Here is a 23,695-nt window from a genome sequence, read left to right on the forward strand (position 1 = left end):
ATGTCATGATTTTGATTGTGCTGCTTCTTGGAATGTTGCTGTCTTAAACATGAAATATTGTTTGTTCTGAATTAGGGTAACACAAATACTAAAGGTGACACTTTTTAATTGAAGTAGAATTTCACCCCTGTCTTCTCAGAGCAAGGAAGTTTAGTTGATGAAAACTGAATTTGCCCTTTCTGCTCAATTTACTACTTGAACATCCAATAAAAAAAAATAAAAAAGCTCTTCATTCTGTTTACTCTCTTGAGCGTAGTGGCCAGATTATTCCATGTGTGTATTTATATGGTGTTGGAAGGGGGGAGTGCCAACCCGACCTCCCTCTGCTCCAGCGGGAAGTTTTCTCGCGTCCGCCGCGGGGTCAAGCAGTGTGTGTCTGTGAATGGTGGAGGAATCAATGGTCCTAATCAAATTTGCTATAAAATTAACAAGATCCACCACTGTGCTTTTTTCTTCTATTATCTCACCTAGTTGCTAGACTGCTGTTACTGTGTCTAACACCAGGTGCATACTTATTACACCGTTTTTTCCCTATGTATCATCTTTCAAATGGCACCTCTTTTTTTGAACAGTTCTTAGTTACTTTTCCTAGTCTGAGTTGTCTTTTTTTCTTTTTTTTTTTTTTTCCCCCCCGACTTTATGAGCAAAATGCCTGTGGTACCCGTGTTCCTATTTACCAGAGTAAAGCATGAGAATATAATTTCCTAGCCTGTGATTTTATGTATGTGCACGAATTTGTTATTGGAGGTGGTGGGAGGTTCAAACAAAATTACATTCCAGAGTCATCTAGTTTATTGTCCTGTGTTATTGCTGCAGTCTTGGATGATTTCCCAAGTATTTGTTTGGATTATTTCTGCAAAGAGAAGTTTGTTTTGTGGGCTGTTTTTTGAGTTTGGGTTTTGGTGGGGTTTTTTTTGTGTGTTGGTTTTTTTCCTGAGTTTATGTGCTTTTCTGGAAAAAAAAAATACTACTTTTCTAATTCTAAAGTTTCTGTTTGGCTGCACCTGAAGGAATTCAAGGAAGCTTTTACCAAAAGCAATTCAAGGGACTGGGTATTATGGCCAAAGTCAAGTAGTGTGGCCTACCACGAAAATAATTTGAAGTTGCATTGTATTAGGCAGTGAGTTGCCCTTTAGGTCATCTGAATCGGAATTTCTTTTCTTTTCTGGAGCTGGGAGGTGCGTGTTAAACACCTTTATCCATGTCCTGAGCACGGAGGCCATTTGAAGACATCCAGTGATGAGTCTGCTGCTTCTCTGAAGCAGAGGTGGTGGAGGTCTCAGCGATCGCCTGCACCCCAGAGGGCTCAGACCTCCCCGTTTGTGGTGCATAGTGACACTGTTTGCTGTAATTTTGCTGAAATTGGCCCTGTCTGTGTTTGCTGGGGACAGTTGGGGTGCCCTTGGCTGGCGGGGAGTGCCTCAGGGGCTCCGCAAGCATCCCTCTTTCTCATAGAAGTCAAGAGAGACTCAGTGCAAGAAGCAGAACTCTGCAGGCTGCTGAAAAGTATTTTTAGGGTTAGATGGCTGCTCAGCCGGAGGATTTCTAGAACTCGTTCCTCTGCATAAGTGCAGGTTTTGGCCCCAAAATCTGTGCTCTGGATTTCCCCCTGATCCTTAAGCATTAGCAGCCTCCCTGAAGTTGCGGTACCGTCCAACACGGGTGTAATCGATGTGGATTGCAATTCTTTTTCCCCAGATCATTAATAGAAGTAATAAGATTTGAATCCAGCCAATCTCTCTACAGCACTGAACATCTTTGCTGGATTCAGTTGAATATGCTTTTCCCAGGTTCTTTGCTTAAAATGCTTGGAGTGGTTTGATTCCATTTAAATGCCAGTTTTATTTCTTTTTAGATGGAACTTCTGAGATGCTGCGTGAAGCTTAAGTTATTTAAGTCATGATAATTAATCACGTATGAATTGCGTTCTGAAAAACTGACCAAATCTGTCCGTGATGATTTGCTTTTTGTAACGTCGCGGTGCCTAATGCTTGTGATTAAGTGAGGTTAATTTACAGGAGCCAGATTCTGGAGAAAATTACATATGTGTTCAGGTTTATGCACTCTGGGATAAATCCAAGCTCTGAGAATAAGTCACTGGAGAATTTTGTATTGACTTTGGTGTCATTAGGGTTTCACTGTCCTAATTACCTAAGTGGCAGTACTTACAGGGTACATAATAAATTTCCGGAATTAGGTTTAGGAGCTTACAAACCGTCTTGCCATATCTGTCATACTAAATTATTAGTAAACTAGGCTAGATTAACTAGGTAGTAATTAGTGAGGGTTTTTTTCTTTTCTGCCGAGGGAGAAGCGCTGTTGATTTGAGGGCTGGTTAGAGGGGGACAGAAGTCAGCTGGCTTTTGACTCTTGCTGGATCACACCATCGTAAAGAAGATGAAGAGAGACAGAGAGGTGCCCATCTGTTGTAGCCCACCACCAAGCCCTTCTCGGCCCCGGGCACACGGAGTGGCCGAGGGCTCCGTGCAGGGCATAACCCGCGCCGGGGACGCACCGAATCCGCTGGCGGGTCCGGGGAGAAGCCGGGCTGCTCGGGGGGTTTGGAGGCAGTTGGTGCCTCCGACAGTGGGGGAGAGCCCAGCAGCAGCAGGAAGGCTTTGCCCAGCTCTGCTTCCATTGACAAAATACAGGGAATAGTATTTTTCAGCAGGTTCACAAATGCAATAAATCTGTATTTTATTATTTGCTCTTTATGACTGCTTATGTCCAAGAACAATTTTCATCTTGCTAAGCTCTCAGTTTCCCAGCTGAAGAAGTAATTCGGTTGGTTTGTGGGTTTTTTTGAAAATGCATCTTTTTCCCTAGCTAGAGCTTGCATTTTTATAGAGCTTTGTGATACGTGTTTCAGACTGAGTTCCTTCTTTTTGTCTGTAGCTGAGATAAAGAATTAGTAGTTTAAAACAATAACTACATGTTCCACTGTGATCAAGGAATTAGATAATCTGGCATGTTTGCTTAAGGGGTCTGTATCTTGGGGCTTTTATAGGGCAGTATTAAAGCCCTGAGCCTTCTTATTATGCCAATACCCAGAAGATTGCTTTAATGAGAAGTAAAGGGCCTTTTTCCAATTACAAGGGAATAACTGTATTAAGTTCCTGTGTTATGTCAACCTGCTTTGATTTGATTACTGCAAAAGAAATGGATTTATCTGTCAGTGTTACTTAATTAAGCCTTCTCATTGATGTTTTGCAGAGTAATATAGTGTAGTTTGCACATTTAAGTCTAAATACAAAGAAAATTGGTTGAAAGCGAAGACGCGACCCCTGAAGATAAGGCACAAGAGCCATTGCTTGTTGTTTTCTGATCAGAGTCCAGAACTTTTAACTTTGGTGGAAGACCTTGAGCCTTATATGGGCTCAGACTAAAACAAGGTAAAGGGCAAGGAGTTTTCAGCTGAAATGGAGATGGCTAAATGTTTTGGAGTCTAGGCAGATTTTACAGAATGATTCTGTAAGGTTACTCTCCTCATCTCCACCTGATGTAATATGCTTGGGGATGAAGAATGATGTTTGCATGTCTTTACTCTCAGCCTTCCCCTGATGCATCCCCAAAAGCTGCCCCTCTCCCTGCCCAGGACTGTTCTTCCCGCTTGGCCGTGCTTCCCCCTGCTTAGGCAGGGCTTCCTGGGTTAGTCTCAGCTGTGCCCAGGGCCTTGGTCTGGGATGTTTATGGAGACCAGGAATGCCCCAGCCCTGAGATGTGTTATTCCCCTCTTATTTTAAGCACCTGGTAGTGCCCTCTGCTCACATGGCTCAAGGGAGAGGCAGGGATAACGGAGCAAAGAGGACGGAAAGGACAGAGGGTGGGAATTCAGCTCGCCACAAAAACATACGTTTAACTGCAAGTGTGTAAATAGTTCCTTTCACGTCATTGGGACCATCCAGAAATTGGCCGTGAAGCTGGAATTTCCATGTGCTACTGGAAAGTACTGGACATCTTTGGGAGCGCGAGTCTGAAAAAAATGGGGTTTGAAGTATGTGACTCAAATGAGGCGCCACGGGTGGGTTAAATCGAGTGTGTCGGCCCAGTGTCGTGTGGGAGGGGAGACAGAAGACTCATCTGGAGCGGAGTGCTGGGCTCCCAAAGGGAAGGGCTTGGCAACCAAGTGTGCCCCTTGCCCGGGCAGGTGTGGGGATGTCCCCTTCCCTCTCTGCTGTCCCTCTTGAGCCCCAGCACGTGAGGGTTACGGCTCAGAACCCAGCCCTCCACAGGGTGACCTTAGGTGGCGCCTTAGAGTGCCCAAGGCCACAGCGTCTGTATTCTTAAAATAGAAATAAAAATGTAGAGTACGGCAGCCTGTAAACGTAAATCGTGCTGTGAGCCAGTGTAAGGGGCCTTGATGACATAGATAACCTAAAATAATACGACTTTTACAGAAAATCAGTATATTAATAAATGAAGTTTCTAGCAGGGAGTTACGTGAATAACACCTCCACGTTCACAAAAGCGGGGCTCTTGGCTCTGTCCTTTACCCTCTGTTTTCCATGCCCGCGAGTGGGCTTGTGGGTCTGCGGGGCTGGAGCCCAGCCTGTGGGTCCTGGGGTTGTCACCCCCCCCCGGAGGTGGGTGCCCGGTCCCCCGGGGGCTGTTCCCGAGGGTTGAGCTGTTGTGCACGCGGGTGGATTTTGGAAGCTACGCTCGAGGGTGGGACGATGCTCATCACAGCCAACGGGATAATATCCACTGGTTTTTAGCAAGCGATGGATCGGGGCTCTACAGAGTTAATTGCCTGTTACATAACACAAATGATTTTTAAAAATATGCCTAATTAACCTAATAGAATGGTTGATCTGATCTGTCAGGTAAATGATACACATTTTCTTTCTTTTTCTGGAGCTTAATTAAATATTTACCTAAGAGTGTCTTGTGCTATTAACACGTTCATCTGTTATTGAGATAATAGGAATTGTAATTGGGGGAAAGTATTAAACTATACAAATGTGTGGGCTTTTTGTGTTGTGGGTTGTGGATTATTTTTTTTTCTTATTTTAAAAAAAAAATTAATCTTGGAAATCAACCAGATTTGGTCACGGCACCCGTATTTTAAAGTGCTAATGGCCATATCTGCTTCTCAGACAACTGCAGTTCCCACCGATCCCAGAAGTCTGGATGACACGATGCGGGTGGAAAGGGAGCTGCTCGCCTGCCTCGTCTTCAGCAGTGCTCACAGAAAGTTTCTCTAGACAAATATGTATTTTTCCAGTTAGATTAATGCTACTGTTTGTGCATGGCAGAAGGCAAGCAGTAGTATTATTTCATTAGAATGCGGGTGGGTACACAGGAGTATGTTGGAAAATAGCACCGAAATGTGCAGTAATACTGTTATAGATCAATGTCAATCACATTTCCTGATGTTTAACATACTGTAAGTAAAAAAAGTAATGGGTTTAAGCAGTATGGTCCAGTCCGTCAATGTACTAAAGGATGTGCTTAACGTTAAGCATGAGTGATCTCATTTACTTGAATTAACACAAGAGCGGGCTGTGATTTCAGTGGAATTATTCACCGGCTTCCATTAAACCTGCGCGCGAGTGCCTCGCTGAACGGGCGGTATGTTTAACCATTAAGTTTTTAGCCAAGTGGAAAGTCTCAGGAGACTCCCAGCTCATTTCAGGAAGGGGTTTTGTGTCGGCGGGCGTTGCGCCAGCGCGTCCCGGCGTACTCGAGGGTGCTGGTGTGGATCTTCCGACGTCGGTGTCAGTGATACCCCATGGAGACAACTTCGGGGGTTCTCCTGGACCTCAAGAATAGCGTGGCCAGCCCAGGGCGGGGGGCACGTCGCTGCTTGGTTGGGGGGGACCCGAGAGGGACAGCCTTGTGTAGTTGGGGTAACATTGGAAGGAGCTACTGCGTGGGTCTCTTTTTTGAAATTTTTTTGTAGCCTCCACGTTTGAAAGAGCTTTCAGCATCATGAGGAAGTTTTAACAATAAATTGGATTATTTGACAATACTGGGAAAGACTTGGGGAAAGTGGAATAAAAATAGTTGCATCAGAGAAGAAATACTGGGAATTGTGAAATGTGGAGAGCATTCATATGCGGAATGTGCCCGTGACCTGATTTTTGTCAGGGAAAAGGCAGTGTTGCGGTCCAGCTGGCCTCCTGCGTACGGAAGCCATGGCTGGCTACCGCCGGCCACCTCGCCCTCCCGGGGTGACTGCCAGGCTGTCCCTCGGGCGCGCAGATAAACGCCCCCAAGAAAATGGCAGGCTGAGACCCTCCTGCGTGGTGTTGCAAAGTCAGGAGGGACTCGGAGGAGTCCTGGTGTTTTGGTCCATACCCGAGCAGCCGGTTCCACCACGGCCTAGCACGTGTGGTTCCTAGAGGCGCCCTCGCAAACAGAGGGGGAAAAGGGGTCAAATCACCCCGAAATGGGCTGGCCGGAGTGTCTCCCACCCAGTCATTTTCTATCAAATGATAGAGGAAAAGAGGGAAATGCCCCCTCCGTGCTTGGCTGTTGGAACGGGCTTTTCTGGAGGTACAAGTACGTGCGTAAATGCTTTTCTGCAGCAGAAGCCTAGGTGAGGTGGGGAGAGGTACATTTACCCCAAATCTGCCTCCTTGCTAGGTTTTCTCTGGTTTCATCATGTTTTCTTTTTACTGGTTGACAATACCTGGTTTTGTGCTGGAGGTTTTGCTGGGTTTTTAACTGGTACAGCTCAGTCACTTTTTAAAGTGTCGAGAAACACTGAGCCGCTGAAGTAATTTTTATGTTCAAACCTCAGGTTCCTGAGGGTCCGGTTCATTTCTGCTGTGAATTTAAATGAGTTAATTTAAGCAGTGGGTCAGAAGCCACTACCATCGTAGTAGCCCTGTGCCTGATTCTTAATTAAAGGCAACAGGAGATTAATTTGAAACATTAATTTAAAAGTGCCTATACAAAAGGAAAGAATTATTGCAATAAAGCCTAAAGAACTTTTTTGTCCCTAGATGTAGAAGACAGAACTAGCTCAGGGTCCTGGGGGAATGCAGGACATCCTAGTCCATCCAGGGTAAGTATATCTAATCTTTTTCCCCAAACCAGACTTCCTACATATGTAAATTTACAATCTTAAATACGAGTTTTACACCTGATTGCGTAGAAAAATGGGCATGCAAAGTCGGCTGTAGCCTGTCTTCTCTTTAAAATGGCTTTTTTCTTTTTTTTCTTTTTTTTTTTTTTTTTAACATTTAAACCCGATTCTGTGATTGAATTTGGCACCTGCTCTGCTACTTCTAAAGGTAGCGAGAATGTTAATTAACCATTTTTTCTTGCTAGGCCCTATCAACCCCCGCCACTACTCAGAGTGCAGGTGGAGCAGAGATGATGTTACTGAATGTTTCGTTTCCCGCAGTTGGATTTTTAGGGCTTGTGGGTGTCACCGAGCCTGAGGATAGGGCCTCAACTTGCTGGCCACTCCCCGGCCACCTGTGGCCACCCCAGGGCCCGAGCTCAGGGCAGCAAAGCTGGAGAGGGGCCGCCGGGTCTGTCCCAGCGTGGCAGGGCTGTCCCACCACGTCCCTGCCCTTCCCACTCAGCCGCTCCGTGCCTCAGGCCGGGGGGTTTCAAGCTCTCCTCCTCGGGCAGGGGCTGCAAGCCGGGTGGTTTTGGCACGTGTGTGTCCCCCCAACAGCGGACACTGAGTGGGCTCCCCCTTGGGGGACGGCCGGCACCCAGCCACTCCCCAGCCCGGCGATGCTCAGCATGGCCTGGGGTTTGCAGGATAGCTGGGCTCAGTCCTTCTGCTTGTGGCTGGGGACAGTTACCCCAATTTTTTAGGCACCTCAGGAGCTAGAAGCGGTTCCCTGGGGAGGGAGGAAATGCTGTTTCCAGCAGAACAGCGCGGGCCTCGCCGGCCCCACTCCGCAGCCGGAGCATCCCCGGGGCCTGGCACGGCTGGTGCTTCAACACCAGGATGATTATTTCTATTTACTTCCTGCAAACGCATGAAGTACACTTAGGCTGGGCAAAAAGTGGCTTCGCTCTTACTTACGCCCTTATTTAAACAGTTTGTTTAAATTGCTTTTTAATTGTTTTCTAATTAACGTGAAGGATCGGGGCTGGCGAGCAGCGCTCCCGGGAGCTCCGTGCCCTCCAGTGTCTGTCTGGCGAGGAGAAATGTGCTTGCCCTGTTCATCCCCGGCCCGTCCTTTCCCCTCGGGGCAGGTCCTGCCCTTGGCGGATGGATGGGGGGTCCCCCACTTAGAGCGTGGCGAGGGGACCCCGGCCCTGCCGCCGAGGGAGGGAAGCCCGACACCTTTTCTTATTCCATCCTGCTTAGCATCCATTACGTCATTTACTGCTCACATCTGTCAGTTTTATTTTTATCCCTTTTTTTTACTTGACACTTGTATTGCTTCCGAGGGAAAAATGTTTTGAAAAGTAAATTCTAAATTTGCACACACAATTATTTATGCATGCAAAAACTTGAATGTGAGTGTACAATTAAGTTTTGAGATATAAAGAAAAGAGCACGAGCCTGGGAAGAATTCTGGAGTTTCAATCAAGCCTGTGCATTAACTTGCAGTGTTATTCTGCAAACAGCCTGACCTCCCTCTCTTTCCTCCTTTGTGAAATGATGATGGTATTTCCACGTTGAGAGAATTAGTTTCTCGTGAGTTCTTCTGAACCAAAGAAACAAAACATTACATAACCGCTGCGCTTGGGCAATATCTGTAGTTAAATTTAAGATTTTGCTGATCGAGTGACTGAAAGCAGAAGGTTACTCCAAGACTGTTTCGGAAATTAAGAGCCCGATCCTGGCAAGGATTTTACACGTCCTTGACTCCGCGGGTAATGAGGAGGAGTACTGAGGGGGGTGCAGGGCGGGAGGGGGTGGCTGCCCCTTGCTAGCCACCCACAGAATGGCACGCTCAAAGGGTGAGTGGTACGTGGGGTGGTTTTTGCAGTGAGAAGTAACTTCCACACCCACTGCGAAAAAAATTAAATTTTTTTTGATAGTCCAGTGCACGTATATAGCAGCGAGGTGATTAAGACAGCAAATTCCAACATTAAAATAGATTGAAAAAGCAAAACGTTAAAAAGAGCATTTCTTTGCTATTCTTGGGCATGTTACGGGCAAGAAGACTTTTATGCTGAGAGGGCTTTATGCAGAATTGCCCTGCATGAAATTCCAAGGACCTCATCTCAGTCACCCATTCAGGATTATCCACACAGCAAAGTGAAGTCAATTACTAATGAAATAAAAATTTGAAACAGCTTTAAAAATGTTCTGGAACATATCGCTTCCAGCAGAATCAATAGGGGAAAACAGTAAAGGAAATAATATTTCTTCTAGCTGGCTTAAAAGTTAGGAGGGAAATAGGCCTGTAGGTTTTGAAAAAATGCCATTTAAACTTGTAAAATTGTGTTTTTTCCTGATTTGTTAACAGAACTATGGAGATGGGACTCACTATGATCATATGGCGAGCAGAGACCTTGGGTCGCATGACAATCTCTCTCCTCCTTTTGTCAATTCCAGAATACAAAGTAAGAAATCGAATTTCCTAACTTGACCGCGTTGTTGAAAGTGGAATAAGTGAACCAGAAATAAAATCCCTCATTCTCATTTTTGGGGGGGTTGATTGTACTCGGTGTAAGGGTGGGAACGTGCGTTTTTAGTTTGATGATTTATTTTTTTTTAAGCTATCATGCAAATCCACAGATGTACGTCGATGATGTTTATCGAACAGACTCTGTTTCCTTGCTGTGAGAGGGATAGGGCTTTTGATGCAGGAGCTGCTGTATTTGCTGAAAGAGTTAAATGGTTGTTTCCTAAGGCTCAGCCTTTCCTTTTCAGAGAAGTGGTCAGTTGGCAGAGAAAATAAGGACATGCTCTGAACAGGACTTTTAAAGTAGAAAAGGATTTCTGAAAATCTGATAAATATACGTTCACAAAAGGGAACAGATAAATAACTGGTGAGGGACACTGGAGCCATTGTTTGTTTTGGAGCCTGATGGATCGCTGCCTGCTGGGACCTGTGAGCTGCAGGCTCCTGGATTTCAGGCGAGGGCACTTGCAGCCTCTTCTGCTTTAGAGGAGTGAGATTTTGCCCAGGGCGTTTGGCAGGGACCCTCCTTCCACCCCACACCCCACGATAGAAGGTTTTGACACCCCTGAATAATCATTTAGCTTAGCAGCAAACAGCATAGCAGTATGAAGAGAGGCTGTAATTATTTGTAAGTGAATGATAGCTACTTTCTTTATTACGGTTGATAAATGAGTTTGGTTAAAGTAAATATATGATGTAAAAATATTAGTAATGCTTATGCTTGGCCAAGATCACACCCTTCTTCTGCAGTTGTCAATGAACTAACCAAATGCTTTGCTTTAAAGGGTTGAACGCGAGCCAAAAAAAACATGGAGCTGTAACTGCGATATATCATTCTTCAGCTCTAATATACGTCCCTAAAATATGCCTTGTCTTTTAATATTGGGAAATATCTGTGAGTTGTTTAACATATGGGACAATGTTGGAGCTTGTAGTCATTTGTATGTATTCACGTACAAAACATGGTTACAACAGTTTTAAAGGGTCTGATATAAGCCAAAAAAAGCATGGAAATTTCAACACTCCCTTCTTAACTCACGCCATGGGGCTTAGGTAGTGCGCAGAGACACTTTGCAAATAGCCACACACTTCTGTGAAACCCACTGGGCCGCGTGGTGCTTTCTAGTTTAACCTTTAATTTGAGTCTTTAGAACTTAAAAGTCTCTCACTCTCTCTCTTCTGCCTGCCCTTGGGTTACAGAAAAATCTCTTTCCTGACTCTGATTGTTTTTGCCGGTCTTAGTGAAAATACAAGTTTTGTTTGGTTTAAGAAATAGTTGTTTTATAAAAACACATTCAGAGACGCCCGGTTAAAGAATTAAGCTGTGGAATACTCTGATGAGGACCTTTGGAAACGCTGATGTTTCCGGGAGGTCCCTCCTGTCACCATCGGAGGGTTGGCCCGGCCCAGTCGCGGCCCCGCAGACCCGAGCGGGAGGCGTCTGCTCCAGCCCTGGGCAGCATCCGCGTGCTGCCTGCTCCCGAGGTGCCCTGAAAGTTTGTGGGTTTCGTGAGATTTGATAATTTGAGCTGCAGAGGAGACCGGTGACGTTCCTACACGCGGAGATTAACGTGTGTGCAAGCGTGTGGCGAGCGACCGACGGCTCTTGGGAAGGTGCTGTTGCACAATGATGTGTGTGCCGTCGGCTGCGTCCCGCGGAGGTTTGCAATGGTGCTTTACTCCAATTCTCTGCTAATTAGAGTGGGCTCTTCTTATCGGGGCAGCCCTTTACTCCCTGGTTTTGTTCCGCTCCTGGGCACGGGGCGTAAGGCTGGAGGAGGAGGAGGGTTGGCTGTTGGGATGTGTGCACGTTTCCCTCCTCTCCAACGCCTCGGAGGGCCTTGGCTGGGAGGGCTGTTTCGGTGCCATGTGCGAATGGAAACCCTGACTGGCACCAACACGGCCTCTGTGGTTCCCAGGACCACGCGTGTGAAGCCTTGCCCCAACAAAGACCGCTGGTCATGTCTGCGTTCGTGATTTGAGGAGAAACCTGAATGTTGGGGTGGCGAACAGTGCACGGTGCCGTCTCCTCGGGCTGCCAGCTCCTGACTCCTCTGACTCCACGTGTGTTTTATAATTTCTTTTTCTCTGGACTCCCCCAGGGAAAGGGGCCCCTAAACGCTGGTGTTACTCAGCTGGCACAGGCAGAGTCACGCTGTAATTTTCTTTCCATGCTCTTCTCTTGGCAACTGATACAGAGTCAGACAATCATCTGACTTGAACTGGTTTTATACTGGTGTATACTGTGTACTTGGATGGAGTTGCTCCTGATTTGAGGCGGTTTTCCAGGCAAGAAGGACTTTGTTGTTATTGGGGATAGGTGTTACTGACCCCGTACCCATGAGCCACAAATGTTTTCTTAAATGAGGGCTTCTGTTGCATTGTTTTTAAACTACATTTTTACGTGGCCGGTGTGTAGCAGGGAGCCTGTGCGTGCGGCTCTGGAGCAAGGCCTGTGGGGAGGAGCGGAGGGAAGGTGCAGAACTGTGTGCCTTACTCAGACTGCTCACGTGTGTTCAAACACAGCTTGCTTTGTGTGCGTCCCGAGTCCCACCACCCTGCTAGGTGTTTTCTTAAGAGTATCTGACGAGTAGTTTTTTGGCCCAGCGCTGACATGTGGCAGGGGCAGATAGCTGGTGTGGCCCCTCAAGTGCCGCTTCCCATCTCCTCTCCCATTTCCAGGCTTGCTCTTTGGGAACGTCTCTTATCCTACTACTTGGAGTATCATGCTAGTACATCAGATCATTTACCAACGCGCAGTAACTTGCTTCTCACCTCCCTTACAGCTTGATGGAGCGTTTCACTGCAAGGATTAGATTGAGGTTTCAGGCGCTGCTGAAGAAAGCTGCCGGCTTATGTGGTGACCTTTGAATCTCATCTGGGTTAGTGGTTGATATTTTGATTTGGTTACTGTGGTCATATTGTGACAGCTGCTGGTTCATTAGAATTCAGTTCCTCTCCTCCGTTTGCCTACCAGGAATATTTAGGTTTGTGTTGCTTCAAAGTGCTCTAACGACCCTGAATTCAGCCCGGCACGCCGCACAAGGTGAAGCATTGTGAAGGCTTTCGTTCCCCAGCCCGCCGGACAGGCAGGCACAGCGGAGGGGAAAGGGGGGGGAACTTGCTGTGGGAGAAAACTTTCCCCGAGGTTTACAAAGCTGATTTAACCCAGTTGGTTGAATGTGGTAAAAATGAGAATAGAAAAGATCAGAGGCGCTTTTTCTTACGTTGTTGCATGGACAGTTTGCGTTCTCCTCCCCTGCACATGTAATATTTGTGGTGTTCGCAGGAGTGATTTTATGTATCTTAATGAAAAAATTGCTACACTACTAATTAGAAGGCAGCATTTAATTTCCGCCGTTGCTTTAAGACTCTCTTAAAAGGACCCAAGGCCACTGAACGTAGATTTCTTAACAGTTGTAGGAGTTGGTGGGTGACCTACTACGTGAAGACAAAACTCTTTGCCTGTGTTTATTTTCTCTTTCTATTGCTAAACCCGAAGCGAAGAGCAGATCCAGTGCCTTCCTCTGCCTTCCCTCGGGGCTGTCTGCTCCAGAGCTCTGCCCCAGGTTGGGCTCCTGCACGGCCCCGTCCCTGCCCCGCTGCTGGGAGGGCCGGCACGTGCCTTGCCCAGACTGGCACTTGTATCGCAAACAAAATGTTTTCCCCTTCGGTTCCTTCCCTTTTCCTTTTAAAAAATCTCCAGGCCCTAGTTTTCCTCTTCGCGTGGTTATTTTGGTGGCTGCCTCTCAGGGTTGGAGTGGCTGAGCAGTGCCCCGAGGCAGGTTCCTGGGGAGCCCGGCTCTCGCTCTGTGGCAAGTTGGCTAACGTCTTGGGGATCCAACCTGCCTGCCTAGTGATCTGTCTGAAGAGCGTGCGCTGTGTGTTTACAGGGATATTGGGAGATGGGATGAATTACTGTCTGGAAAACATCCTGAGTTCCTCGGATACCCCGTCTACGTGCCAATTTTTAATATTATTTTTAATGCTATGATAGCACTTGTCTCCGTACGAGTATTGCTGTGGCGTTTGCTTTTAATCCGTACAGCTTTGATTCTGTTACTGTTATTCTAAGTAGAACTGGAATTTTTGCAGATTAGTTAAGTTTACCCAACACAGCATTATAAGGCCTTGCTTTCAATTGCTAAACTGTAAACATTTGGGATGAAATTTTCCATGCTGTGTATCTGACTCAGCCTGATTATTATTTTTTTAACCTTCTGCAGAAATGATTTCAACATTTCCTAAAATGAGATTACATTTCATCCTGGCACATTTTTGATTTTCTCAGTTAGTGTCTGGCACATCACGAACATTAATTCTTTTTCACACCACCTCTGTTATGTCAGGTGGCTTTGGTTCCCATTTTGCAGCTGGAGAAGTGAAGGTACGTGAGGAACCACGAGGGAAATGTCAAAAACTGTCCGGTAATTTTTCAGCTGTAAATTTGAAATGCAAAAGGGTTTGATGGTCTCTCAGTTCTTGTGTTCAGTGGCACCCAAAGATGCCAGCATTTGGGGAAATGGTGGTTGTGATGCTTCGTGTGGGTCATCCATGTTGTGGGAACACACACTCGGTAGCCACTTACTTACCTTAGCGGTGTCTGCTTTTTTTTTTAATTGTTTCTAAAGCCCTTTTCGGGGCAGCGCAGTGTGGAGGAGCCTGGCAACTTATGGCTGATAGAAAACAAAGAAACGACTATTATATTTGGGAAAAAAAAAAAAAAATTGTGTGATACACAGAAAGAAACACGTGACAACTTTTTAAAAAAGCAGCCAAAGGTGAATGTTCAGCCATCACAAGCAGAACTGTGTTTTCCAGAAAAATCTGACTAGTTGCAGCATTAACTAAGATGAGTTTCAACAACAGAAAATCTGAGTGTAGTAACTAAAAAGGTCAGGAACGGCCTTCGGAAACCAAAGAACTGGAAATCCCGGACTCCAATTTTCATTTCAAGTGTTTTCCATTTGTGCCGCTGACCCGACCCAGCACCTGAGCGGACGCTGCGTGGCCGGAGAGGGTCATCCCGTCGGGCCCTCTCCCCGCGGCTGAGCCCCCGGGTGCTCCCCAGCCCCCTGGAAAATGATAGGAGTGACCTGCCCATCCTTGTTTCTCCTGGAAATGAGGCTGTTTGGGGTGGATGCGGGAGGGCTCCAGCTCCGGGACTGCTGAGGGGGGGTTTAGGCTCTGGTATCTGAGCTCCTCACTGAGCAGGGCAGCTGCCCCATCCCCGGAGGATGCTCAGGTGTGGTGTGCCTGGGCTGCAGGAAGACCTCTGGCTTGGTCCTGTGGTTGTGGGTGGAAAAGGTGCCGGGGCTGCGAGCAGCGTTGGTATTCTATAAATACCAGCTCTGAGCTGGAGAAGGTGAAGGGCCTGGAGAATCAATCCTGTGAGGAGCCAGGGAAGGAGCTGGGAGTGTTCAGTGTGAGGAGGAGGAGGCTGAGGGGAGCCCTCATCCCTCTCTGCAGCTCCTGACAGGACATTGCAGAGAGGCCGGGGCTGGGCTCTGCTCCCAGGGGATCAGGGACAGGACAAGAGGGAACGGCTGGAAACTGCCCCAGGGGAGGGTCAGGCTGGGCAGGAGGAGAAAATGTTTCCCAGCAAGAGTGGTCCGAGAGTGGAAGAGGCTGCCCAGGGAGGGGGGAGTCCCCATCCCTGGGGGGGTTTCAGGGCCGTTGGGATGAGCTGTGGGGGATGTGGGGTAGGGGAGAACTTTGTAGAGTCGGGCTGAGGGTTGGACTCGCTGATCCCGAGGGGCTTTTCCAGCCTGAAGGATTCTGTGAAGACGGGTCCCACCACACGGGACTGCTTCTTGCAGGCCAGTGCTCTCCGGCTTGTAGGAGTGGAGCTTTAGGGCTGCTTAGAAAAAGGTCTGAAGACCTGAATTCAGCTGCCAAGGTTGAGCTGTTTTGTCTGATTTGGTGTCATGCCTCCAGTTGGCACCTGACATCTCAGGTTGTTTGGTTCTATGTTTTTATTCACCTCCAAATTTTACTCGCCTCCCCTTAAAACCACCCTGGTGCATGCTGCGTGGATATACAGGCCCACCACCCTAACTTTTGTTCTTCCCATCCCCACGTGAGTCCAGAAGGGAAGATCTGAGATGGGGTTTTCAACCTCAATCCAGGAAAAGCAATCTGTCAAGTTGTTTTGCCAAATCTAGAATCGTTCCACCAACCAAAATACGTCATTTTCGAAGTCTCCAAACTTTAAAAGCGGCGCTAGTCTGGGAAATAAAAGTGCTGCCTTGTGTGTTCTGAGACCTGGGCACTGTAAATGCATCTCCAAGAACTGAATTGTAGAACAGCGACTGATTTCAGACAGTCTATTCTGCTCAGTGATGGACACGTATCTAAATTTACACATAAGTTAAGGTTCTGTGTTCCTTTGTCCCCTTACCCAGGAACAGCTGGACGGGATTTCTTCCAGCCTTTTTTTTTTTTTTTTTGCATTAGTTTTACTCCTTTCTGCACAACAAAGCAGAAGTGCTTCTGGATAACCCCGAGCAGCAGTTTGAGTTGAACTATGCAGGGTGTCAAGGCTGAGACCTGAGGAGCTTGGATGTCGCGCTTTAGCTTTCTAAGAGAACCACAATGAAAATCACACGATTTACTGTCAACTGGGGCCTTGAAAGGTGCCTTAAAAATGCTTTGTAGACGACGCTGGCTTGTGTATCCCTTCTTGTTGTGGAACGTGCCTGCTGCTTCTCTTCCCTCCCTTGCCTCTGCACAAAACTAACAGAAGGAATCGTAGATGAGATGCATTTTGTAGATGTAGATATAAACATGTTACAGTTCCCAGTCAGGAGTTAATATATTTTGCAGCAAGTCAGTCTTGCGAGTGCTGCCAGTCAGGATTCTGAGCTTCAGCACTCAGCCCCAGCCTCTCGTAGAGTCCTAAAGAAAAGAAATTACAAGGACATTTCCATTTATTTGGGGAACGAGCAGCAGATGTATAAATAGAAACTGTAGACTGTGGCAATTAATGTCTGCACACTGAGCAAAGAATTGAAATATTATTTTGTACTACATAGTTTTCAGTGAAGTTTACATTCCATTGTGTTTTGTTCTTAAACAAGCCCCAGCATTTTTAATAAGTTATTTTGTGCGACGGTTGCATTCTGCGTAGCGCGGCGGGGACTAGAGCTGCGTGGAAAAATTTACATTGAACTGCAAATGTATGTGATCCGGAGTGGGAGTACAAATGGGAAGTTTGCAAAATCCTGCCGGAAGTTATCCTCCCCGGAGGCAGAAATAATCCTAATAATGCTAATAATCCAGCCCTCTGTTCCACAGGGCCCTTCTGCAGACCGGCAGGTTTTCCAGCCTGCATTGGGGTGGCCTTGGCGTGGGAATGGGGCCGTGCAGAGGGGAGTCACTGGCTTCAAACTGGGCGGTGATGGGTGATCCGGGTGAAGCAGGCGGCCAAAAACCTCCCGTCGGGCTTCACCTACCCAAAGCACAACCAGCACAGAGCTCCCAGGCCCCGTTTTTATCTGCTTGAGACCCACATTGTCTGCGTCGGAAGCACATTAATAGAGAAATGGCTTTTAAAGTTCCATCCAGAAGGTGCTTTAATGGTTAATGAGCTTCTGCCCTTTATATAGGTGAAGGTAGTTTGTCTTTTAAATCAGCCTTTGCTGCTGTTCTCCAGCTGAGCTGGTATTAGTGGCAGAGGGTATTTGAGCTCACACCTGTTTGAGCATTAAAAGAAACCTCTAAGTGACTTCCTTAAAATATTCATAGAGAGGAAAAAATTCAATTTCTAGGAAATCTTGCCCCATCAGGAAAACCATTGATAGGCATTTAAAAAAAAAAAAGCAAAAAAAACCCAAACCACCAAAAAAACCCAACCCCTGGGTTTGTAAATGAGTTAAAATCTTCCTCTTTCCCCCCTGCCCCGAGTCGTTTGCAGGCCCGTCATCAGTGAGCACACACCTAAAGGTAGCGGCGTGCTGCGGGGGGACACGACTGGCCTGGATGTGGAATGGATTTGCATTACAGCTGGAAAGTATACATGTGGGAAAATCTGTGAAACAAAACAAATTTGTTGAATTACTAGGTCATTTACATAGCTGCTCCAGTCATGGTCCGTTAAACAGGCAAAAACAATGGTTTTGTTATGCTCTCTAGTTAAGGCACAGAATGTGTAAAACAATGCCGAGTTAGCTGGATAATTAATAATCACTTTGAGCCCGTACATACCTTAAGTCTGAACTTCCCAGCCTATAAAGATCCCAAGTCGAATGAGGCGTTAGCGAAATAAGATCAACTTCTTTTGTTTAGGTCTTGGTGTATTCTCCTACAGAATAAAAATCCATAAAGCTGCAAGCGTTGGGCTTGGGGCTGACCGAGCCTTAACGCCAGACTACATTCAGGCTCAGGCACAGGCTGGGCTTAGGCTGCGTGTTGTTGGTCAGGACTAACTGCCGTCCGCGTTTCCCTGACGGGTTTCTTCTGAGGCTTTTCTCTCTTATATAAGGACATGTCCAGGAGAGAAAATAATCACTGCTTTCTGTAGGAAGATGTGATAGCCTGAAAGGAAAAAAATAACTCCTGTAGTTACATTTTTAATTCTCTTTCTCAAGACTACTTCTGACGGTTTCTGTAACGACTCCTCTATTCTTGTCCCCAGCCTTCAGCCTCTAGTGCTGCTCTGGATTTAGCACATTTGGTCAGATGCACAGAATATACAAAATCAAATCTAAAACAGTTCCAATGAAAATGATAAAAAGGGTATGACAGGAGGGCACAGTAATTCTCTACAGCATCATGCCAATAGATACATCTTACCAGATGGCCTGAATTAAGGGCAGCACCAGTTCTCACACTATACAAGGCTGATGGTATACTGGGTCCGTGCTTTGATCCTTGTACCATGTGAAATAAAAAGATATGGAGCATGCATTTAACAGGAACCATCAGTACTTTAATTAGATTATATTTCTTTTTAACTAAAATCAGAGTACTCCGATACGTTTCCTCAGTCTGCAAACTTTTTACTATGTGATTGTGGTCTTGAGCATATTCAATAGTTCTAAAAAGAGTACAGAATGAGAAGGGATGGAGGGGCATCTTCTGGGAAACGAACGTGCTGACTAAATGCGATAAAGAAGAAATTAGGCCAGCGATTAAATACTAAAAAGAGTAGCGTTGCGTGCGTGTGTATATATGTATGGGTGTGAATTCTCTGGGAAAAGCAGTTTTGATTCGTTCTTGGTGAGGAAGCTATGTTAAACAGATCAAGAATTCAGTTACACACACTTTGAATTTGTTGCTTAAATACCTTTTAATTACAATATCTATATCAACTAGTACAGATCCTTTCTGCTCTTTATATTTTCCTTTTTACGTGCCACTAGAATTGAAGATGCCTGATTCTGGTTCATGTTGCCAGCAAATTACGTTTTTCCAATTATACCTTCTAAGAGAATATTTTTTTGTCTCTTCCTAAATTTTAACTTTCATGTAAATCTCACAGGCAGCAAATTCGGCCAAAACTGGTTTTGGAATCAGATTACAAATCTCCCCTGGGATGTGAAGCAGCACCCGGAAGGTAACTGAAAATCTGAAGAGAGACCTTGTTCTAGGAACTATTAAGAGGAGAAGCTTGTAGGCATCAGTAGAAGTTGGTGCAGTGGCTGTAATCTGCTTAATCATTCTTTATTTCAACTAGAAAAAACATAACCAAAAAAAAAAGGAGGAAAGAAGAAACTTAAATTAGTGAAACTTTAGGAATGGCAAGGTGGTGCCGTGTAACGCAACATTGAGGGGAATTGGTACCTACTGAAAAATAAGCGTAGCAAGTATATTCTGTGCAGCCATGCTAGGAATAAATAATACGATGAAGAGCATCCTTACATCCTAATGGAGAAGAACAAGCATAGCAAAAAGTAATCGTACCAAAGGAAGGCAAGAATATAAGATATGAAACATCAAGTTCAGAGAACGTGTGGAATGAGGTTCAGTGTTAAAAAAATAATCTGAAAGCAAAGAGAGAAAGAAGGGAACAACTGTACATGAGGTTAAGATAAATAATCATGAAAGATTATTGCAATGCATAAAGAAGAGGAGGTCAGTAAAGTAGATTTTAGGACCTCTTAGAGATGGAAAGGGTAATTTATTGACAGATGATGTAGACACTGCTAAAAAATAAATGAATTTTTCGCCTCAGTGTTCACAAAAGAGGATGGGGAACAGATGCCAGAATCAGATATAAATTTCCCAGGAGAGAGGCAAGAAATATTGAAGGAAATAGGGATTATTCCAGAATGGGTGATCACACGGTGGGTGAGAACATCAGTAGATGGATTAAACTCTATAGAGGAGCAATCACAGAATTCTTAAATAAGAAAAGAGAAAGGACTATTTTATGTCTGTGGGGAGGAAACCAACCAACCAGCCAACTCCCCTCCATTCCTTGGTGTCCTCAGGTGCCCACAGGGATAACCGGGAGGGGAGCTCTGGGTTTCACCACGGCAGCACAGCGTCCGTAAGGACCTTATCGACAAGTTCTGTGCGTGACTCTCTTCTAGTTATTTAAAAATCATTTTAAGTACTTACATTTTACAATGAGGAGTCCAGCCTCCACAAAACGTACTGTCCTGTATGGCAGGGAGAGTGAACCTAGGGCCGTCCATAAGCTCTGTCGGGTCAGGAGGAAATTTCCTTTGAGGAAACCATCGCAGATGGCAAACGCGGGTGAAGCGTTTCCAGGTTTCTGCTACACGGTGTGTGAAAATCCTCGGTGTCTTCTAGTTCTGCCCCGACGAACTTATTCTTCGTCTGACGGGGAGGTTGATACACGTGGTCTGAGGTTCACATTTGAAGGCGAGATGCCTCAGGCCCCACAGCTGGAGTGTTTTCATCTCGGTGGTCTGTAGGAGTATGTCAGGCCAGGCCATACACGCCTCCGTTTTGTCGTTGCATTTACGCTCGGGTTCAGAGCTGACGCTCAGCCAGTCTGGACCCGGGTCTATGAAGATCTAATATCCAAAGTTTTGATGCGCTCTTCTTTCTGAACCTCTTAATGATCTGGAACGATCATGCTGTTGCTGGCAGAGTCTTCAGTGAACTTGAGCAAGCTTCACACTTTTATGAATGACTGAAGTGTTCAGTGTAACAATGGAGTTTCATCTCCGTCGTCTTCCCGGTCTCATCCTCGAGTCTTGTGTTTCTTCAGAGGCATTTTTGCTTTCACAAATTAGCTATCAGAGGTTCTCATGCCTCTTCCTGGTCCAGATTCATTAGTTTCTTGTACTCATTAGGCTTGGCTGTCTTCACAGGAGCGGTGGCTGAGTGTCTGGCAGGCAGTGGCACTGGAGCTGGAGGCAAAATGAGATGCTTGATTTCCATCGAACAGGCAAACGTCAAAACTGAGGGAGGGAACGGGTAGAATATTTAACAACAGAGCTAAGCTGTTGCCAGGGCTGTGGACTTGAGGCTCGTGGTCTTTTGCAGCCTATACATTAGAAGAATATCCGTTAAAATTTACCAATATTTGGTGATTTGTGAAAAAAAGCAACGGAAACTGAAAGTGAACTTAGATTGTCCATCTGGCAGAGGAGACCTTTAACATTCGGATACCGAGCTGACTCAGCAAAACATTTTATTTTTAAAACCTTGCAATACTTTAGAGGTAGAATCCAGATCAAAAAAAGATTTCACGTCCCCCAGGCAGAAGTTTCTCCCCAGTACTTTGTATGGCTTTTGCAGAAGACCAAACCCTTTCTTCTGTCCCCCTCTTCCCAAATGCAGCTGCTGGCAGATTTTCTCTGTTGGTTTCTCATCTCTGCAGCTGCAGGGCAAATGTTCCAGCAGAGAGGCACTTGTGCCTTCATCTCATCTTCCTCCCTTGACCTACAGACTGGAAATGGGCTTTGCTCCTGCTGGTCACCCCGAGGGGACACACCTTCTGGTGCCTCCACCCACCCCCTTGGGCAGCGTCTGAGGTGATGAACCTACCTAAGGAGTGGAAGTATGTTTAGCAGGCTGATGGAGCTCAGCCTAAACTTAACTAGACCTTCATTTTAAGGATTTTCTCTCAAATTCTGCTGGGAAAGTAAAATAGCTCGTAGATCCACTGTAATTTGGCTCATACTTTGTCATGCCTGCTTATTGCAGCATGCTTTGGCTTCGGTAGCCTTGTGTTACCCCACCAACCTCTGCAGTAACATCTCTTGGGATGCAAGGGATTGCAGAGGAATCTCTGAACAGGTGATAAATTCTCTCATAATCCCTGTTTTTGTGGATGGAAACACCCAAATGCGACCAGAGGCCGAGCTTCTTGCCTGTAGCCCTCCTCTTGTCCGTGTTTCAATTCCTAGAGCTCCCTGCCGCTCTCCTGGTCGTGACCAAATAGCATCCTTAGTGCTCGGTTTAGTCAGCGTCCTAAATCCACTCACTGGAATCCTGGCTTTCTGTTGATGGAAGCTGCAGAAAACCAAATGCTTCTGGATCATGAATGGCTACAGAAAGAAATCCCACATAAAATTAGATCCTTTTTCCTACAGAGCATGCCCAGGTTACGTTGGTCTGATAGACTTAGGGGTGTTCACTTGAGGATGAGTTTCATTATAGAGGCACTCTGGCCTCTGTTGTTACTGCAAAAATCATCTCTCCATGCCCACAAACAAGAATTCCCATATGTATAACACACCCAAAGTTCCAGCCGTCTTAACCATATATTCTGTGCCTTTTTGTTGTGGTTGGATTCAAGGCAACGGAGCTCCAGCCTTTGCATCTTGGAGCTTCTCTCGACTACGTTTTGAAAATTCACTCTTGAGTTGTTTCTGCTTTTCTGCAGAACAGGGCAAGGGAGTTTTATCCCCTCCAGAGTACTTGGCTTACTTGGCGCAGAGTGTGCTTGTTGTTAGGTCAAGCTGGGGAGTTCCTTCGTGCCCCCCCTTTCTGGTGGTAAGCTGGGGAGGGGGTGGCAGGTTAGCGAGGCAAGAGTAAGGAGCTGTTGGGTAGGCTTATAAACGCGAGCGAAGCACGGCAGACTGAGCTGGGTCTTGTTTAACTCCATCATTTAAATAGCCAGTCCTCCTCGGTGTGTTTTGTTTGACTAGGTTTCACCTCTTTGTATGGCAGAACTATTCTTTGTCTGACTTTGATATTTTTTTTTTACATGTGAAATGGTTTTGATCACATTATATGGAGCTGTCATCACACCCCGAACAGTTGCAGTTTCTGTGCCTGCTCATGTGGTGCACACCTGTAACATGTTGGGAACGGACTTGGCTTTGAAGCTAGACTTGTTCTCTCATAAGAGTCCACATATTTCTTCCATCATGTAATGAGATTTGCTGATGATACAAAACTGAGGGGAGCAAGCTGCACTTAAAAGAGAGGCAATATAAAATACAGCTTTGGCCACAGTCCTGCGCTTGGATCCGTGCAGGAGGAGTCCTGCCACAGCGCAGAGCCCTGTTGACTTGAGCACAGCTCTGGGTAGTAATAAAAATCTGCTCGCGAGCTATCGTTTGCTTTTTTAACACTTTTCAAGATTTTAAAATGCAGAGTTAAATAATGACTTAAACTGAGAGTGAAAGTAAAAGGGGAGGAAGGGAAAGATGTGCTGGTGGAAGTGTTGGAAAAAAACCTGGTGGTTCAGATGCCAGGAGATTATTCCAAGGAGTGGCGAGTGGATGTCCCTCTTCTCCTGACTGGAGATGGAGAGCAGCCGGCCCGTGGTAGGAACAAGGGTGATGGGGGGTGATCTTAGGAGGCTTTAAAAACCTTCAAAGGACTTTTCTGATTCAGCTACCGAGATGAAAAAGGAGGGAAGGAGGGTAATGTGAACCTGCTGCTGCTCTGATGCGTTAAACAGAAGAGAAACTAGGCCGAGCACCAAAGGGAAGAGGAACCCGCGGCCGGCTTTCATGGCTGGGCCGGGGGTTGAGCCGGGAAGAGGGCAGCGGAGCCGAGGGCCCGCTTCCGGCGCCGGGTCCTGTTGCGAGGCTGAGCGGGGCCGCAGGGTGAGGCCCTTCCACGTTCTGCGTAGCTTCGTGTTGCTGTTTAATGGGGAGAGACAGAGCTGCGGGTTGATGGAAACCAGCGCATTTAAACCTTCACCCAAATACAAAACAGGTCTGGTTTTTCTTTTGGGGGTTTTGTTGTTTTGGTTCCCCCCCCCCCCCCCC

At 46.2% G+C, this 23,695-nt stretch overlaps 1 protein-coding gene across 1 annotated transcript in view; it reads left to right on the forward strand.

Annotated features, from left to right (window-relative positions):
• The window catches only part of TCF4 (transcription factor 4), a 210,418-nt gene that overhangs the window by 62,055 nt on the left and 124,668 nt on the right, over positions 1-23,695 (forward strand). The window contains exons 3-4 of the mRNA XM_026865874.1: positions 6,951-7,012; positions 9,393-9,489. Of these exons, the coding sequence (XP_026721675.1) occupies positions 6,951-7,012; positions 9,393-9,489 (159 nt within the window). The remainder of the gene's footprint in view (positions 1-6,950; positions 7,013-9,392; positions 9,490-23,695) is intronic.

Source organism: Athene cunicularia, assembly GCF_003259725.1.
Source record: "Athene cunicularia isolate RWA chromosome Z unlocalized genomic scaffold, athCun1 chrZ_part1, whole genome shotgun sequence".
Classification (NCBI taxonomy): domain Eukaryota; kingdom Metazoa; phylum Chordata; class Aves; order Strigiformes; family Strigidae; genus Athene; species Athene cunicularia.